General features: G+C 48.8%; 1 protein-coding gene across 3 annotated transcripts in view; it reads right to left on the reverse strand.

Moving 5' to 3' along the window:
• Positions 1–9,645: 9,645 nt before the first annotated feature.
• Positions 9,646–17,710, reverse strand: part of TCP11 (t-complex 11) — a 43,427-nt gene continuing 35,362 nt past the window's right edge. Inside the window, exons 4-9 of one of the 3 annotated variants that reach the window (XM_040982948.1) lie at positions 14,509–14,729; positions 13,030–13,166; positions 12,549–12,766; positions 12,275–12,456; positions 10,739–10,902; positions 9,646–10,056 (exon numbers count right to left, since the gene is read on the reverse strand). In XM_040982948.1, coding sequence (XP_040838882.1) covers positions 9,824–10,056; positions 10,739–10,902; positions 12,275–12,456; positions 12,549–12,766; positions 13,030–13,166; positions 14,509–14,729 — 1,155 coding nt within the window. In that variant the 3' untranslated portion in view covers positions 9,646–9,823. The remainder of the gene's footprint in view (positions 10,057–10,738; positions 10,903–12,274; positions 12,457–12,548; positions 12,767–13,029; positions 13,167–14,508; positions 14,730–17,710) is intronic. The other 2 variants (XM_040982947.1, XM_040982949.1) reach the window with 2 other exon arrangements.

A 17,710-nucleotide genomic window follows, 5' to 3' on the forward strand; every position in this document is an offset into this window, starting at 1 on the left:
GTGATTTTGGCAGAATGTGAGCGCCCGGCTTGAGGCATGCTAGGAACCCTGCTCTCCCAGTGGCCAGCTGTGCATACAGCCCTGCTGAGGCGCAGGGGCTGGGCTGCGAGAACCAGGAAAGGGCCCGACTCTGGGCTCAGCTGTGTGCCGGGCAGCATTGGGGACAGCATGCTGTGGAAGAAAATGTATATCCCTTCAGGAACTTCACTTGGCTGGGGTTACATTTTAGGCCTGCACAGCAACCTGCTGGCTTGTAAGCCCCAGAGGGCTCTGGCACCTGAACTGGTGGGCAAAGAAGAGAATCTGGAAAAGGTACATGTGGTAACAGCAGCCCCTTCCCTGATGGGGCACCTGTGCTCCCAACTCTGCCAGCAGCCATTGAGTCAGCCCCCGCAGAAAAACATGCTCCAACTCCGCCCTGCCCAGGAGCCCCGGGCTCACTGCTCCTGCACTTGCTATAGCTTCCCAGAACACACCATGTTCACTCCTGAGTTTGCAAAATTTTCCACAAGGGCGGGCAGGGGGCGGGGTGATTCTAGTCCAGTCCAACATCTGATTTTACTTGGAAGCAAGCAAGCGCAGACAAGGAAACAGATTTTCCTCTAGCCAGAGAGCCAGCTGACAGTATAGCGGGCCAAGCCCCTGTGCCCGTGCTCACATGGGGTGTGGAAGGCCACCCTGGGCTGCAGCCCAGGGTTCACTGGGTGGGTGGGAGGGGGCGGCCACCTCTTCCAAGGACAGGCCTGTGCTCAAGCCACTCACCCTCACTGCAGCCCTTCTGGACAGAAGGCACCCAGCTGGTGGGAACACATCACTGTGCTGCCGCTGTCCCTGCAGGGCCACACTGCAGCCAGGACGGGGCCAGTTCACAGCAAGCCCCAGGCCTGCTCCTCAAAGCCAGTGCAGCACCTGTGGTCACTCAAGACGCGAGGGGGCTGCATCCAGCTGCCTCCACCGTGCCCCACTCACCAGAGTCTACATGCTGGGGACCTGAGCGGGAGGCAGAAATGCTGCCTTCTCAGCTGTCTTGGAGTTAACTCTACTTGAGTGGGTCCTTGTAAGTCTCCCCAGCTACCTTGTAGTCCAAGCCACTAGGAGACAGCTCTGTCAGCTGGAGCACCTTCTAACAGTGGCCCGGCTGCCCCACTTTCATTTCCTCGCCAGAGGCATGAGAAAGCAGAGGATGCCCCAAAGCCTTGGGGCCCTGTACCTGTGTGGGAATCCCAGCAGCTCCTGACTTCTGGCTTTGGTCCAGCCCAGCCCCAGTGGTTGCAACCATTTAGGGAGCGAGCCAGCAGAGATGATCTCTCTCTCCTGTAAAAATCTGCCTTTCGTAAGCACAAGAATCAAGGCTAGGAGCAGCCCAGAACAGGCCATGTTACAGAATCCACCAGTATAGATGTGAGTCAGGTCTGGGGGTGGGCCAGACTGGGCCAGTTCATAGCGCCCACTGGCAGATCTGAGAACCAGGAAAAAGTACAGGACAGGCTAGGTCAGGCTGCAACACCAGCCAGTTCATAAATAGGGCTGGGACTGGGGGCAGTCCAGGTTGAGCTAGGCTGCAGCACCCACCATCATGAGCTGGAACTAGGCTTCAGTACCCGCCAGCCAATGCCGTGGTGTGGCAGGCCATGTTAGGTTGGGCCCTCAACTCTGCCAGCAGCCATCGCGTCAGCCCCCACAGAAAAAAAGGCTCCTGCCCTGCCCGGCCCAGGGGGTCCCTGCTCTTGCTATAGCTTCCCAGAACACACCACACTCACTTCTGAGTTTGCAAAATCTCCCACTAAAAGGAAGCACACGTGAGACCCTGGGGGAGGGGTGTGAGCTTGGTAGGGGGCAGCATGGGCTTGCCGACTAGGCCATTGCTCCCGCTGGTGAGTATGAGAACTGGGATTGGGGGCAGGGCAGGCCTGGCAGGGCTACAACACCCGTTGGCCTGTACATGAACTGGGTTAGCGGGGAGAGCCAGGCTGGGCTAACCAACCATATCATATCCACTGTTACATGCATGAGTCAAAGTGAGGGTTTTGCCACAGCATTAGCTGGCAAGTGCTGGGAATGGGGGCAAGCCCTGTCAAGCTAGACTGCGGGACCACTGCCCCAGTATTCCAGTGAGGTGGTGTCAGAACTGGGCCTCCTCAATTGCGGAAGCCTGTGCAGTGGACAGCATGCCCAGATTCACATGGAGGATACTGCAGTCCATTGGGGCCTGCAGGGGGCATCTGGTAACTCAGCAGAGGAAGGAGGGCAGAACAACATGGACAACTCTCCCAGCCAAGCATTGACAGCAAGTATCGGGTAAATGGAGACTATAGCATGGACTATGTCAGCCAGTGGATCATGGAAGCATTCCCTCATTCTTGGATCTGTGACATCGACAGCATGTCAGAACTATCAAAAGCATCTGAGCAGTCCCCTCAGAGCATGCTCCACACCAGGGACCCTGGAATGACAGCAAGTAGCTGTTCCCCATCTTTAGGTACTCAGGCAGTTGGGAGGCTGGTGTGGCTTCTCCCCTTATCTACCCCTTGCTCCAGATACAGGAAGAAAAAGAAAATGTGGAAACAATGGTCTCACCCACTTTCTCTTGGTCCTCGACCCATCCCACCCTGATTAACTATGTAAACATCATCAAAAATAAAAAACCCTGAGCCTGGTGCAGTAGCCTAACAGCTAAAGTCCTCACCTTGAATGCTCCGGGATCCCATATGGGCACTAGTTCTAATCCCAGCTCCCTTCTTGTGGCCTGGGAAAGCAGTCAAGGATGGGCCAAAACCTTGGGACCCTGCACCCTTGTGGGAGACCTGGAAGAGACTCCAAGCTCCTGGCTTCAGATCAGCTCAGCTCCAGCCATTGCAGCCTCTTGGGGAGTGAACCAACGTACTGAAGATCTGTTTCTCCTCCTCTCTGTATATCTGACTTTTCAATAAAAATACAATTTTTTAAAATTGCCTTTCAAATAAAATAGGTCTTAAAAACAACCCCAAGGATCAACATATTCAAATACATTAAAACCAAGCATCTCTACAGAAAATGCACCATTAAGAAAGGGCAACCTGCACCACAGCTTCTTATTCAGGCTGGTCAAGTGGGCTGTGCCCATCTTCCTGTTTCCCACGGGCACAAGCAGAACCTCCGGCAGAAACGCATGCACGAGAGCCTGAGCACACACCTGCTCTCTTCAGCCACAGGAGCAGGAAAGGGGCAGCTTAGCAAGACAACCAACTCTTACCAACCAACAACTGCCCAACTCCAACCAGACACCAAAGGCAAAATGGTGGCCCCAAACTGGCCCACGCCAGCAGAGGCCAAGTATGGAGGCTGCGCCTCCCAATCACCAGCTGTGACTGCACCCCAGTATTCCAGTTGGGTGTCGTCAGAGGTGGCCTGCCACAGTCAGATACTGCTCTGTGACAGACAGCAAGGCCATTCTCAAGTCACCATCGGAGGGACAGAAGCAGCCTGAACCCTGAGCCGCTCCTGCAGTAGGGAGCCCTGTTGGGTTTTGGGAGAGGACGGGAAGAGCCAGGACCACTCCCCCACCTTTCCCTTTCCCTTCCTAGAGCAATGCCAACCAACACCATCTGAAAGTTTGTCAAGATCCAGAGTCTCAGAACACAACATGGAAACATCGAAGTTTCCATAGACAATGACTTCTCAACCGAATCGGAAAAGCCTCCCTGCCTATGTGTTGCAGATTAAATGATTGCTTGTGACATCAGCATCCCATATCCAAGTACCATCTGAGTCCTCACCTTTCATGTGCTGGGATCCCATATGGGTGCCAGCTCATATCCTGGTGGCCCCACTTCCCATCCAGCTCCCTGCTTATGTCCTCAGAAAGCAGCCGAGGACAGCCCAACACCTTGGGACCCTGCACCCGTGTGGGGGACCCAAAAGAGGCTCCTGGCAAAAAATAAAAATATAGAAAATAGAAATAGTGTGTGCTGAACAGCTCCGCAAAGATGCTCACCTGCTAAATATAGAACCTGTGGATGTGACACCTCCCTGGCAGGAGACACTCTGTAGTGTGCTCCACGAAGGCTCCAGAGCTGGGCAGAGGATCCCAACTTATTCACAAGGGCTGCTGGAAGAGAAAGATGGAAGAATGGGGCAGGGCAGCCTCGAGCAGCCGCAAAGGCAGGCAGCATGTTTCCCTAGTAATGGCCTGAGTAAGGGTCATCCAAACATCTCAGCTCCTGACCCTGACACCTGTGAATGCTGCTATCAGCACTCTAGGGGTGCCTCGAGAAAACACCACAAACTGCGGTGTTAACAGCAGCAAATTTGCTTTATTTAAAGCAAGGTGACAACAGGTTCGATCAGTTTGAGCCCCAGCTGTGCCACTTCCCACCCAGCTCCCTGCTAATATACCTGGGAAAGCACTGAAGAGGGCCCAAGTGCTTGGGCACTTGCACCCACATGTGGAAGACCCAGAAGCAGCTGCTGAACCCCACCTTTGGACCAGCCCTACTCTGGCCATTGCAGCCACTAGAGAGTGAGACAGCAGATGGAATATTTTGTTTCTCCTTCTGTTAAAAAACAAATAAATAAAAGGAAATCTTTTTATGTGTCACCAAAGATCTCAGGATCACAATACTGTGGACTATCTCGGTGGGCCCTGAATCCAAACCTGAGATTCCTTAAAGAGGCAGAGGAGACTTGACCCAGAGGGAAAGATGGAAAAGATGAGCAGGCCAGCAGCCACAGCATGGAGCAGAGTCCCTAGGGCCTGGGACGGTACCTGGTCCTGCCAGCACCCTGACTCTGATGAAATGGATTTCTGGTCTCCAGAACAATTTTATAAGTTTTAAATAACATTATTATAGCACGTTATTCTAATTTTTCCATTTTCTCTGTGTCTAGTTTATACTTTTTTAGGTTCAGAGCGCTTTTATTTTTCTTTCACTCCTTCTGCCATGAATTCCTGGAGAGTGGTTCTGATAGAGTGGGCTGCTCTGGGTAGGGCAGGCTGGGCCTTAGTTGAACCCAGGTATCTTTCTCTTTGGCTTCCTTCTTTTTCTGATTATTTTCCTTCATCCATTTCAGGAAGCAGTCTAGGCTCTGGGAGTGTTTTACATACTCAATAGGCACATTTATTCTCTTGGCAAAGACTCCTGCCCTTGTTTGTTTACAACAATGCCAACAGCATGCTGGGTAACACTGCAGCATCGTAACATTTCTTAGTGTTCATAACTCTTCAAGCATTGTAACATTTATGGGACATTCGTTTTTGAACAGTACCCATTCCTTGAAGCCTACAATGTCAACTTTCTTATACATGCACATGTAGGGGCCCGGCGCGGTGGCGCAGTGGTTAAGGTCCTCGCCTTGCACGCCCGGGATCCCATATGGGCGCCGGTTCTATCCCGGCAGCCCCGCTTCCCATCCAGCTCCCTGCCTGTGGCCCGGGAAAGCAGTCAAGGACGGCCCAAAGCTTTGGGACCCTGCAACTGTGTGGGAGACCCGGAAGAGGCTCCCAGCTTCGGACCGGCATAGCATCGGCCCGTTGCACTCACTTGGGGAGTGAATCATCGGACGGAAGATCTTCCTCTCTGTCTCTCCTCTCTGTATATCTGCCTTTCCAATTAAAAAAAATAATAATAAAAATAAATCTTTAAAAAGAATAAATAAATGCACATGTATGTGGCCAGAGGAGTTTCCTAAAAGACCTGGAGAACATGTAATAAGGGCCTCTCCTCTTTCCTTTTGTGTTCATCATCTTGGTGAATTACTGGAAGATGGCAGGTCCAGCCAGAAGGCTATATAGTAAGCTTTTGGCATAGGATGTAAGAAAGAAAAAAAGAGAGTTCCCATAGTGCTCAGTAACAGCAGTTTCAGACATGCACTGGGCCTGGGAAGGCGCTCTCTGCAGGTAAGGGGGAAGAAAAGCATGACCAAATAAGCAAGGGAACAACATCTGCACATAGTGCCGGCTGTGACGTCAGCAGTCCATGGCACAGCACGAGGTGATTCCCAGGCTTGCAGACCTTCCCTGCTAATGCACCCTGGAAAGCAGCAGGAGGCGGCCCAAAATGCCTGGGTCCCGTCACCACTGTAGGAGACCCTAGTGGGGTTCTGAACCCCTACCTTTGGCCTGGCCCAACCCTGACCGTTGTGACCATTTGGAAAGTAAATTGTTTTGTCATCCTTCCTTTCAAATAAATATTTCCTAAAAGGAGAATATCAGTGAGGAATTGAGGACCAAGCAGTACAGAGCTAAAAAGTGAAATGGTTAAAATAAAAATTCACTTGAGGAGATCAAAAGGGGATCTGGTGGTGGAGGGAGAATAAAGAATCAGTAAACCTAAAATTATCCAGTTTGAGAAGTAAAGAAAAACTAAGAGAGCCTAAAGAACCTGGGAGTGGGTGTTACCAAGTGTGCCAACATAGACATTTTGGGATGCCAGGAGCAGAGGAGCACACGGCACAGAGCATCTGAAGGAATCATGGCTGAAAATGCTCCATGATTGATGAATTATGTTCATGTTCAAGAAGCTGAACAAACTCCCACTTATATAAACACTAAAACAGCAACCACCAAATGTGCTGTGGACAGACAGATAAAGACAGGGTCTTTTTTAAAGTAGCAAGGTAGACATGACCCATCAAATGCTGAGAGGTCCACATCAAGACCAATGATCAATTTCTTATAAGAAACCATGGGAAGGGGCCTGGTGTCATGGCTCAGAGGCTAAATCCTCACCGGGATCCCACATGAGTGCCAGTTTGTGTCTCAGTTGCCCCACTTCCCATCCAGCTCCCTGCCTGTGGCCTGGGAAAGCAGTAGAGGACGGCCCAAAGCTTTGGGAATGGAAGTGGTGCATCCAGGGCATGAACCAGCATCCTTATGGGATCCCAGTATTTGCAGGTGGAGGATAGCTAATTGAGTCATTGTGCCAGGCCCTTAACACTAAGAAAGAATAAGCTCACACTCAATTTCTATACACGGATGATTGTAACTCTCAAGGTAATTGTTGAGAAAATAAAAAGGGGGCATATATTTAACCTAGCGCCACACTAGGTGGCACCTGGGTCGAAGTCCCCAGCTCCTGCCTCCAGCTTCTTCCAGGTGCACACCTGCTGCTCCACTGCCAGGCCAGCTCCCTGCTCATGTGCCTGGAAAAGCCCACAACAGACAACCCAACCACTTGATTCCCATGTGCGAGACCTGCCTCCCCTGGTGGCCTTTCAGGGAGTGAACCAGTGGATGGATGATCTCTCTCTCTGCCTTTCAAGTAAATAAATCAATCTTTACAAAACAGAAGCAAAATATACCTCATGTGGGATTGATCCCATGACTGCAAAGGTAATGCAATGTAATGCATATGGAAATGTAAGATCTTGGGGGGAAAAAAAGTTGGAGGGCTCATACTTCCAATTCCAAAAATTACTACAAGGATCATGGCAATCAGCACCAGTGGGTTCCTTGGTATACAGGATACACACAGAGGCCAAAAGACTAAAATATAAAAATGCAAAAAAAAAAAAAAAAAAGGTAATCACTGACTTGTACAGTCAATTTCTAACAAAAATACCCAAACCATTCAATAGGAAAAGCAGTCTATTTGACAAATTAGAGGGCTGGTGTTGTGGTAACAAACGGTAAGCAGCCTCTGGGGTACCTGCATTCCAAACATTTTATAACTTTTATAATTTATATAAAATTTACTAAAATTATATTCCTATAAAATTTATATAACATTTTATGACTCACGATTTCTGTAAAATTTAGTTTATATATGTATATGGAATGTCTATGCAATTTATATTATATGAAATTTTTATAAGATTTTAATAAAAGTTTTAATTTACAATAAAATCTTAATGAAACATAAATCCTATAAAAATCTGTAAGTTTTTAATGAAAACTATTCTCTAAAAATGTGCAATTTATATAAAATTTCTCATTGCTACAGTAGGATAAGTGAAGTGGCCAGTTTTGAGTGTGACTACTCTGCTTGCAACCTTGCTTCCTGCCAATCATGCTGGGAGGTGATGGCTGAGGACAGGGGTCTGGGCTCCTGCCATCCCCACGGAGGCTGAGATGGCACTCCTGCCTCCTGCTTCACGGCTCAGCCCCACCCTGGCTGATGGCAGCATTCAGGAAGTTGGCCAGCAGATGGAAAGCCTGTCTCTCGTCTGCCACTCTAGTTTTCAAACAAATAATTAAAAAAAAAAAAGAAAGAAAGAAAGTTTGGTCCTTTCTTTATACCACATCCAAATAAATAGTAATTTGTTAAACAGGTTTACCACTTGATTCAGCAATCCTATTCTTACATGAGTATATATTCAAAAAGCACTAAAAACAAGTGTTCAAATAAAAACTTACCCAAAAATTTTCATACTAAAAAGCAAAAAGATCAAATGTCTATTAACTGACAAATAAACAACATATCCATACAATGGAATATAAGCCATAAAAAAGAGGTACAAACACCTGCTATAACACCAATGAATCTTGAAAACAGTTAAAGCCACAAATGACATGTTATGATTCCTTTTATATGAAATACCCAGTCATAAAATCCACTGAGGCAAGGGATGAAAACGGGAAGTGACGAACGAGACAGCTGTGACAGCTGTGCAACTGTGACGTGGATGCATTAAGCATCACCAATGGCAAAGTTTAATTTAGAGTAATAATTTAGTATATATAAATACACATACACATTTTCCATTCCCTTAAATGATCCGGTGGGGTTGAATGGAACCCTGTCTCCTCTAGTGGCAGCACAGGAAAATCAATTCAACATTTCCACTGAACTGATGGTTTCACATTTCCATTATGAAGGGCAAACTGGTTGAGGCCCAGTGTGTTCCCACCCGTCAACCAGGCAGCCTTCCCCCGGAATCCCTGAGACCACTGACCTATAATCACTTACCTACACAAGCAGCATGAAGCCAGAGCCTCAGGGTACTCAGATCCCTTCCTCTGCAGCTCTTCAGAGAACATTCGAATCTTTCCAGCTGCCACAATGGGGAGAAGCCTTGCCTGGAGAACAGTCAAGTGTCCTTTTTGTCTTGTCCATTAGAAAAAAGTGAACACGTCTCACTTCAGCCACAGTCCAAAAGGAGGCCACAGTTTAGACTTCACAGCCTCAGGAGAAAGGCCCAGGCCTCATCTGTGCTCCCAACCGCCTCTGCCCAGGCACCTGAGAGACCTCTCCTGACCTTGGATGAGTCTGGACGCCCAGCCTCAGGAGGATGTGACCACTCCCATCCACCTCAGTGCCCGCTGTTCCAGACAAGGCCACCCAGGGTGGGAAGGGTGGGGAGAAGACTGGGCTCTTAACTTCTCCTTGACTTCTTTCTACAACATTCTGGAAACCTCCAGGGGTAGTTTTTTCTGGAAATAAGCTTTCTAACCTCTCTCAAATATGTCCCCTGCCAAGCTGGATGACAAAGGCTTCTATACTTTTATACTTACATTTGGGATAATTCCAGCAAGTTCTCAGAGAAATGTTTTACACTCACAGAGAAAATACTACTAGCACCTGGGACTTTCGGCTTTGCCCCACCCCCATGGGTTGGGTTCACCCAGTAAGACAAAGTTAAGCTGGGCCTGCTGGCTTCTCAGGGAGCTGGGGACTGAGGACCCAGGGCCCAGCTTCAGCCATAGCACTGGGAAACAAGGTTTTCTTGCAGTTCAGAAGTTTATTGGTGAAAGGTTTGGGCCAGTTGGTATTTATAAAGCCCTAGTGGACTGGTTGAGAGGGCAGAAAGGGACTTGGCTGCTCTGCTGGTGGCCGGTGACGTCATCCCAGGAAGATGAGGGGCCCCTTTTCTGGACCCAAGGCACTGGGTCCCTGGGCCGGTGCTCTCACAGAGACTCCACTTTTGTTTCCAGCGCTTGGGCTGGGGCCACAAGGGACTGCAGGATCTCGGTGTAGTAGGGGCCAAACACCTGCTGATTGTGATGTGTCAGGTTGACAAACTTTTGGCCGAGTTCCGCCAGCTCTGTCTCAATCACACTAAGGCCTCCCGGAAGGTCCAACAGAGATCGCTGCACACCAAGAACCAAACAGCATTTGAGAAATAAATGGATCCGCTGATCTGTGAGTATGAAAAAGACAGTGAGAAAGGACAAGACAAATCTGGGGCAGTGAGCTGCACTTGCACTCCACTCACCCATGTTGTAAGTTAACGGAGACATCTGCCAAGCTGTCTACATCGTCTACAGGTAAGGAAATGGGTTTTGTTTGAGAAGGGGCTGCTCCCTCACTCTAAGGTCAAAGCCAGGATACAAACTAGTGGGTTAGTAAATTTCTGACAATCCTAAGAACTGCTCAAGTAGCCATCCCTTAGATCCCAGCGAGTATTCCAACATAACGGGAGCTTAGAATGTCCCTTCAGGTGGCTGAGGCCAGAAACTGGCCAAGTTGATGGTTTCCATTTCAGCAAGGTGCTGAGGCAGCCCCTATTATCACATTTTTCGCCCTAATTCAGCATCAGTTTCTTGCTGCCAGGCTGTGGGAGAGGGTAGTCAAATATCCTGATCAGCATTCACAGAGCGACGTAACCAGGTGGTTTCAACAATCGCCCACACTGAGAAGTCATGGATTGCTGGGTACAGATCTTCCTTCAAATCACAGAAATCAGCCTACAGAACAAAAGGAAACTTGGAAAACACTAAAGGCTGACACCACGGATTACCCGTAGCCTGCAACTGATTTTCAGGTAGTTCAAAGGCTAGCACTCTTCCTCCAGTGTTCTCACCACCCCGGGGCAAGCTCACCAATGACACTGCGGACGCAATTCTCCTTCTCAGCGATGTTCCGGAGTTGTCCTACCAGGGATGACGTGCTGTCGCTGCTCAGAGCAGCAAGGCCCATGGTCTTGAGGCTTTGATGGATTTCCTGGGACACCCGTTCACTCACAGTCTGCATAGCCTCCTCAGGTCTAGGCCAAAAGACAGAATGTTGGCACCTCTTTGGTGGCCATGCTGTAGGTCCAGGGCCCAGAAGTGCCATACGGGAACCTGGGCCCACCTGAGAGTGAGCCATGCCCAGTCACTGGCAGCACTGTGACCAGTGAGCAGGTACAATGCCTGCGTTACCCTGCAGACATGAGCTATCCTGCACATATGGTACAATGGTTGTACTTCTTAGAAACTAGATTTAAAAAAAAAAAAAGAGAAAAGAAAGAAAACCAGATAAACCACAATAGCAACTCTGGGAAAGGATTTAGTTACACCCTTGACTCCACTGAGCATTCTTTAGTCCCATTTACTTTACGCTTATATAAACATATGTATATTTTTCCTCAGTCATTTGTCAGACCTCAATGATTACAGATACACACCTGGCCTCCTGGGGCTTTTTCCTTCGGTGTGATGATCTTTACTCAGGGTTGCTGACTTGGTCATCACTCATTAAGACAATGACCCTGCTGGAGTAAACCACCCTCCATACTACTTTGTTGGAATTAAGCTTTATTTTTCCTTGTCACAAGCCACAACACCTCTTACAGAAGAGATTCGATATTCTCCCAGGGGCCAGCCTGAGGTTTATGGTGGAGAGTAAACAAGCATTCACAAAATGTGCAGGCCCTAAACGTACAGACCATCATCTACTTTAAAAATTTAACAGTTAGGGGCTGGCAAGATGGCTCCACTGACTAATCCTCCACTTTCAAGAGCTCTCATCCTATAAGGGTACCAGTTTATGTCCTGGCTGCTCCACTTCCCTTCCTGCTTGTGGCCTAGGAAAGCAGCAGCAGATGGCCCAAAGCCTTGGGACCCTGCACCCATGTGGGAGTCACCCCAAAAGAAGCTCCTAGCTCTTGGCTTCAGACAGGCTCAGCTCTGGCCATTGCGGACACTTGGGAAGTGAACCAGCACATGGAAGACCTTCCTGTTTTTCCTTCTCTCTGTAAATCTGTTTTTCCAATAAAAATAAATCGTTTAAATTTTCTATTTTATGTATCTTTTATTGGAAAATCGGATATTCAGAGAGGAGGAGAGACAGACAGAAAGATCTTCCATCCGATGACTGACTCCCCAAGCAGCTGCAACAGCCAGAGCTACAACGATCTGAAGCCAGAAGCCTCTTCCTGGTCTCCCACATGAGTGAAGGTCCCAAGGCTTTGGACCACCCTCAACTGCTTTCCCAGGCCGCAAGCTGGGAGTTGGATGGGAAGCGTGGCTGCCAGGATTAGAACCAGCACCCATATACGATCCAGGCATATGCAGGTGAGGACTTTAGCCACTAGGCTACCATGCCAGACCCAAATAAATGTTTTTGTAAAAAATTAAAACATCTAAGCTGCTTACCTGGAGTTAAATTCCTGCATCAGGGATTTGGTGATACGTTTTAGTTTATCCACAAACTGAGGCGAGCCAAACAAAACACTGCCAGAGAAACTACTGGCCACCAGCAGGACTGAGGCCAGGACTGTTAGCTGGTGCAACTGGGACTCGAGCTCCTGCAGCCGCAGTCTATCTGTCAGCAGGGTCTGGGAAGGAGACAAGAGCAGGCGTGCAGGAGAGAAGAGCCCTGATGAGAGGCCTCAGAAGACACCCCAAGGCAATGCCCCTGTTCTCTTACCTCGGGGAACTCCTCGTTTTCAGGGTCCCAGAGGAGCAGGTTCAGGAAGCCCTGGGACAGCACCATGCCTGGGCTGAGCGGCTCTGGGCTGTTGAGGGACTCATTCGAGGAGGTGCCAGCTGTGCTGGAGGAGTCGGGATTGTCCGGGCCAGACGGGGGAGGCGTGGTGAGGTCGGCCACTGCCTGGGTCAGCCATTTGGTGGTGTGATCCAGGAGGTCTAGACAGGCAAGGCAGAGGATGAGTGCCTTCAGCCTGACATCTCTGGCTTCCTGACCCAGTACACTCCCTGGGCAGTACATCGATAAACTGTGTGTGAGGCTTGGAGGAGGTCACTCTTGGATAAATGTCCCTTCTCTTTCCCCTTACTTAAGGAAGAAACTGGTCCTAAAGTGAGTCAGAACCATCTAGAACACCACTGGAAACCCAGGGATGCACTGCCCTGTGCCCCAGCCCCCGCCAGCCCTCCATTCATGCACATACTGGGCTGGTTATTGAGCTGCTCCTGGAATTTGGCCCGTTCGTACTGGATGGAATGTTCCTGGAGCTGGGGCTGGAGGCTCTGGATCGTATAGTTCACCATGTCCATCTTCATCAGACTCAGAACCTGGAAGATCCCTCTGCAGCCGGGGGAAACATATCACTTGGACTGGAAACACTGGGACTGCTCGCAGGAAAGGCCCACATGAGGTGGCATTGAGTCACGGTCTCCTAGAGCACAGGTTTTCATCACTCTGTCCTACTCCAACATTTACAGAATAAATAAATAAAACCTTGCCTGTGGCCCAGGACCCAAAGCCCAGAGTGACTTAGTGGTGGAAGTGGGGACATAGTGTCTGCACCTCAAAGCCCTTCCGTCTAAGATCTTTAACCACCGTCTTTAACCATCTCTGAAAAAGAGTAGTCAGCGGAATGACACCCACTATGCCAGCAATTCTCTGTGGGGAATGGGATTACAGCAGATACTGCATCTGATTCATTGGGAAAACTACTGTTTTGTTTTTAACTTTCTGGCTGCTTCAGCTGTGAAATGGAACCACCTCATCCCTGCTCCTTCATGGTACGCGATCTGCGGCTAGCCTTGAGGCGTGCTGTGTGGGGCGCCTCCCTGTGTGGCGTCCCAAATGGGTGCCAGTTCATGCTCCAGCTGCTCCACTTCCAACCCCACTCCCTACTAATGGCCTGGAGAAGTAGTGGAGGTCTCAGGACCCCTGTCAGCACATGGGAGACCTGGATAAAGCTCCCAGCTTTGCTGCTATGCCCACCTGGGCAGCGAGACAACAGATGGAAGGTATCTCTCCTCCTCTATAACTGACTTTCAAATAACATAGATGAGTAATTTTTTTTTTACAGTTTAAAACAAAACCTGGGAAACGTGTTTTGGTTTTTTTTCTTTTTTTTTTTTAGATTTATTTTTATTGGAAAGTCAGATATACAGAGAGGAGGAGAGACAGAAAGGAAGATCTTCCATCCGTCCGATGATTCACTCCCCAAGCGGCCACATGGCCAGAGCTGAGCCAATCTGAAGCCAGGAGCCAGGAGCCTCTTCCGGGTCTCCCATGTGGGTGCAGGGTCCCAAAGCTTTGGGCCATCCTCGACTGCTTTCCCAGGCCACAAGCAGGGAGCAGGACGGGAAGCAGGGCCACCAGGATTAGAACTAGTGCCCATATGGGACCCTGGCCATGCAAGGCAAGGACCTCAACCACTATGCTATCGCGATGGACCTGATGTTTTGGCTTCCTGAAGGAAAGAATTGGGCATTCATGGCAGCATGAGGTAGAGGAACCCAATCAATAGAAGAGTAATCACAAGTCTGCACAAGCCCATCTTCAAAGAAAAGCCACTAGGCCAGAGAGGAGAAAGGTGTGTCAGCTCATAAGAAGAGCAGTAGAGCCCACAGCCTTAAGCCAGTGTCAGACCCGGCCTCTCCTGGCCCAGGGCCTGAGCCACCAAGCTCCACACCTCAGTAACTGGACAGGGTCTGTAATGTTCTCCAGTTTCTGCACTTCTTCATCTCGAACTGGTGCACACAGCAAAGTCATCGTGTTGAGAATGTACTTGGACAGATCAGGGACGTCCAGGCCCCCATGTTCTGCTTGCTTCTTGAGGCAATCCACGTCCAGTGCTTCTTCGATCTCACTTCTTAGGCGGTTCTGGCGTGGTAAGAGCAGTGAGAGCAAGATCTGCCCAGAACACAAAGTTTAAAAAGATTTGCATTGTTTCAGAGCCTCTAAAACTGTCTCAAGTGTCCCTCTACCTAAAAACATTCTGTCAGGCAAACAATTAGACCTGATCTCTGGGGAGGGAAAAGAGACCTCTGGGAGGGAGACCTGGCACCTGGCTCTCCACTGGGACCCACCACAGCCACCCACTTCACAATTCAACCTGTGGTTAAAACATCCTGATAAAATGGGAATTCAGACAAACCAGAAAAGTCTAGTAGATAGCTACATGTGTAGAGCATTCAAAGGTTTCTAACTCCAGCTATCAATCACAAATGCCAATCATCCTGGCCCCATCATAGGTCAGAACTCATACTTTAGAGATCAAGGCCTCAAGTCACACAGGCTTTCTCAGAGCCCTGTTCCCCCTGCAGAACCTGCTTCACCAACTTTTGCTTTTATGCTCCCCTCTTTCTGTCCCTCTGGACTGAAATCTATTATTCCATTAGTGCAAAGGAATGGCTGCCACTGGTGACACTCCAGGCCTCTGTTAAGAATCAGAAGTCAGATTCCCAATACAAAGAAACGCTGTCTGAGGTGTTAGATATGCAATTCCCCCAATCTGAACATTACCCACAATAAACATGCGCAGCACACTACACCCCATAAATAGGTGTAATTACCACGTATCAATTAAAAGTAAAAATATATTTTAAGAAAAGAAGTTTGATCCCTAAATTCCCTACAGATTTTTATCTTTTTTAGATGCCAATGATAATTCAAGGTTCTAGGCAACCAATTACAGCAATAATATATCACTTTCTAGGCAGAATGAGGTTAGTAAGATCCAAGGAGTATAAGAAGAAATGCAGGGTCCAGCAAACAAAATACACACTGTCCCACAGTGATGAGGTACTCTTAATTTTAAAATTAAAATTAAAATTTTGATTTAAAAATTTTAAATTTGAGATTATTTTACCTCAAAAGGCAAGGATGAAATAAACACAGGAGCTTTTATACGTCACTTCAAACAGCCTATTAACCCCAGAAATGCAGTTTGTTGGTGGCCAGAGAGAATCTTATTTCCCTCCTTGCCTCTGCAACAAATAGAACACAACAGGGGTAGGAGATGGAGCTCAATGAATACGTCTGTAATTGAGTGAATGGCTTTGGTGGGTCCCCATGCAGAGCCAGGTCCTGGGTCTTACCCCTGAAGAAGGGGTCTTATGTGTCCCCTCCCCTTGTATTTGTCATAACAAGATTCCAACTGTTCAGCTTCATGTTCAAGCAATTTCAGTGAGCCGTTCCACACGTGTTAACTGTAAGCTAAGCCAATGACCAACCAACAGCCTCTCCACTTCAGATCTGCCCTGCAGCACCACCTCTGCTGCCTGGCAGTAGAGGGCCCTCAGGAAACACTGCCAGAAGAGCAGCCCTTCTTTCCTGGCTTTGATGTGCCCCCCCTCAGCAAGATGCTGCTTTGTGGAAGCTTCTCTTGGTTCTGTTACTGTACTGTTCCTGTCCCTTGACTGGATCCTGACAAATTTAAGAAACTGGCACCGGGAATAACACCTGAACTCGGGAGGGCATAGTGGATTCAATGAGTAGGCCATGGAAGTTGCTGCAGAAGTTGCCAAGACTCTCCGGGTACGCAGACTTTCTCCCCCTTCCCCAACATCCAGGAGTCTGTGGTCTCGATGAGGTTTCCAGAGTTTCAGGGTTCTGGAATTTAAGCTATTTCTCCTTCAAGACAACAGACAAGTTACTAGACACTGAATTAGTTACCGTGAGAAAAGCACCACAACACTGGCCCCTTTTGATGTAGGAGACAACGTAAACAGCATCTGAGTTGTTACAGCACTCATGTAGGATCCCTCACGAGATTGCCGGGTTCAAACAGGTGCTAAGGCAGGAGCACGCTCTAGAGCAGGTCCAGCCTGTAGTACCAGCCATTCCACCCTGCATGCCTTATGACCCAGCAGATCCAGTGACTGCTGAAGGTATCATGGCAAGGGAAGGTGCTGCACAGGAAGGAAAATCCCAACACAAACTTGCAGGATTTGGGAGCAAACTTAGGCCATCTCTGCGGATAATCATTTACTTTTACAAATCAGCTTCTGGGGTGCTGTTGTGCTTCAGCAGAAAATAACACCTTACCATGGGACATCAAGCAACCAGGTGGCCTGGGCATCCCGTCAGGAATGAGCTGTAAGACCAACAGGCACAGGGGCCCGGCGCGATGGCGCAAGTGGTTAAGGTCCTCACCTTGCACACCTGGGATCCCATATGAGCACTGGTTCTAATCCCGGCAGCCCCACTTCCCATCCAGCTCCCTGCTTGTGGCATGGGAAAGGCAGTCGAGGACGACCCAGGGCTTTGGGACCCTGCACCCGCGTGGGACACCCAGGAGAGTCTCCTGGCTTCAGACTGGCTCAGCTCCAGCCGTTGCAGCCGCTTGGGGAGTGAATCATCAGATGGAAGATCTTCCTCTCTGTCTCTCTTCTCTGTATATCTGACTTTCCAATAAAAATAAAATAAATCTTAAAAAAAAAAAAGACCAACAGGCACCGATCTTTAAATGAAAATGGCATATGAACAACCAAGCACACACTGATGTCAGGACAGTTACACACACCAACAGAATCAGAGAGCTCAGAAACAAAACCAGGATATATGATCAAGTGATTTTTAATGATGCTCCTAGGTAATTCAGTGCCGAAGAACATTCAACAGGAAACTCAATATTCACATACAAAAGAATGAGGCTGGACACTTTTACCTTACATCATAATTAAAAATAAATTCAAAATAGGGCCTAGTGGCTAAATCTTCACCTTGTATCCACCAGGATCCATATGGGATGCCAATTTCTGTCCCAGCCACTCCACTTCCCATCCAGCTCTCTGCTTGTGGCCTGGAAAAGCAGTCGAGAATGCCCAAAGCCTTGGGCCCCAGCACCCACATGGGAGACCCAGAAGAAGTTCTGACACCTGGCTTTAGAT

The sequence above is a fragment of the Ochotona curzoniae genome, unplaced genomic scaffold, assembly GCF_017591425.1.
Source record: "Ochotona curzoniae isolate NIBS_2020 unplaced genomic scaffold, NIBS_Ocur_1.0 contig_3819, whole genome shotgun sequence".
Taxonomy (NCBI): domain Eukaryota; kingdom Metazoa; phylum Chordata; class Mammalia; order Lagomorpha; family Ochotonidae; genus Ochotona; species Ochotona curzoniae.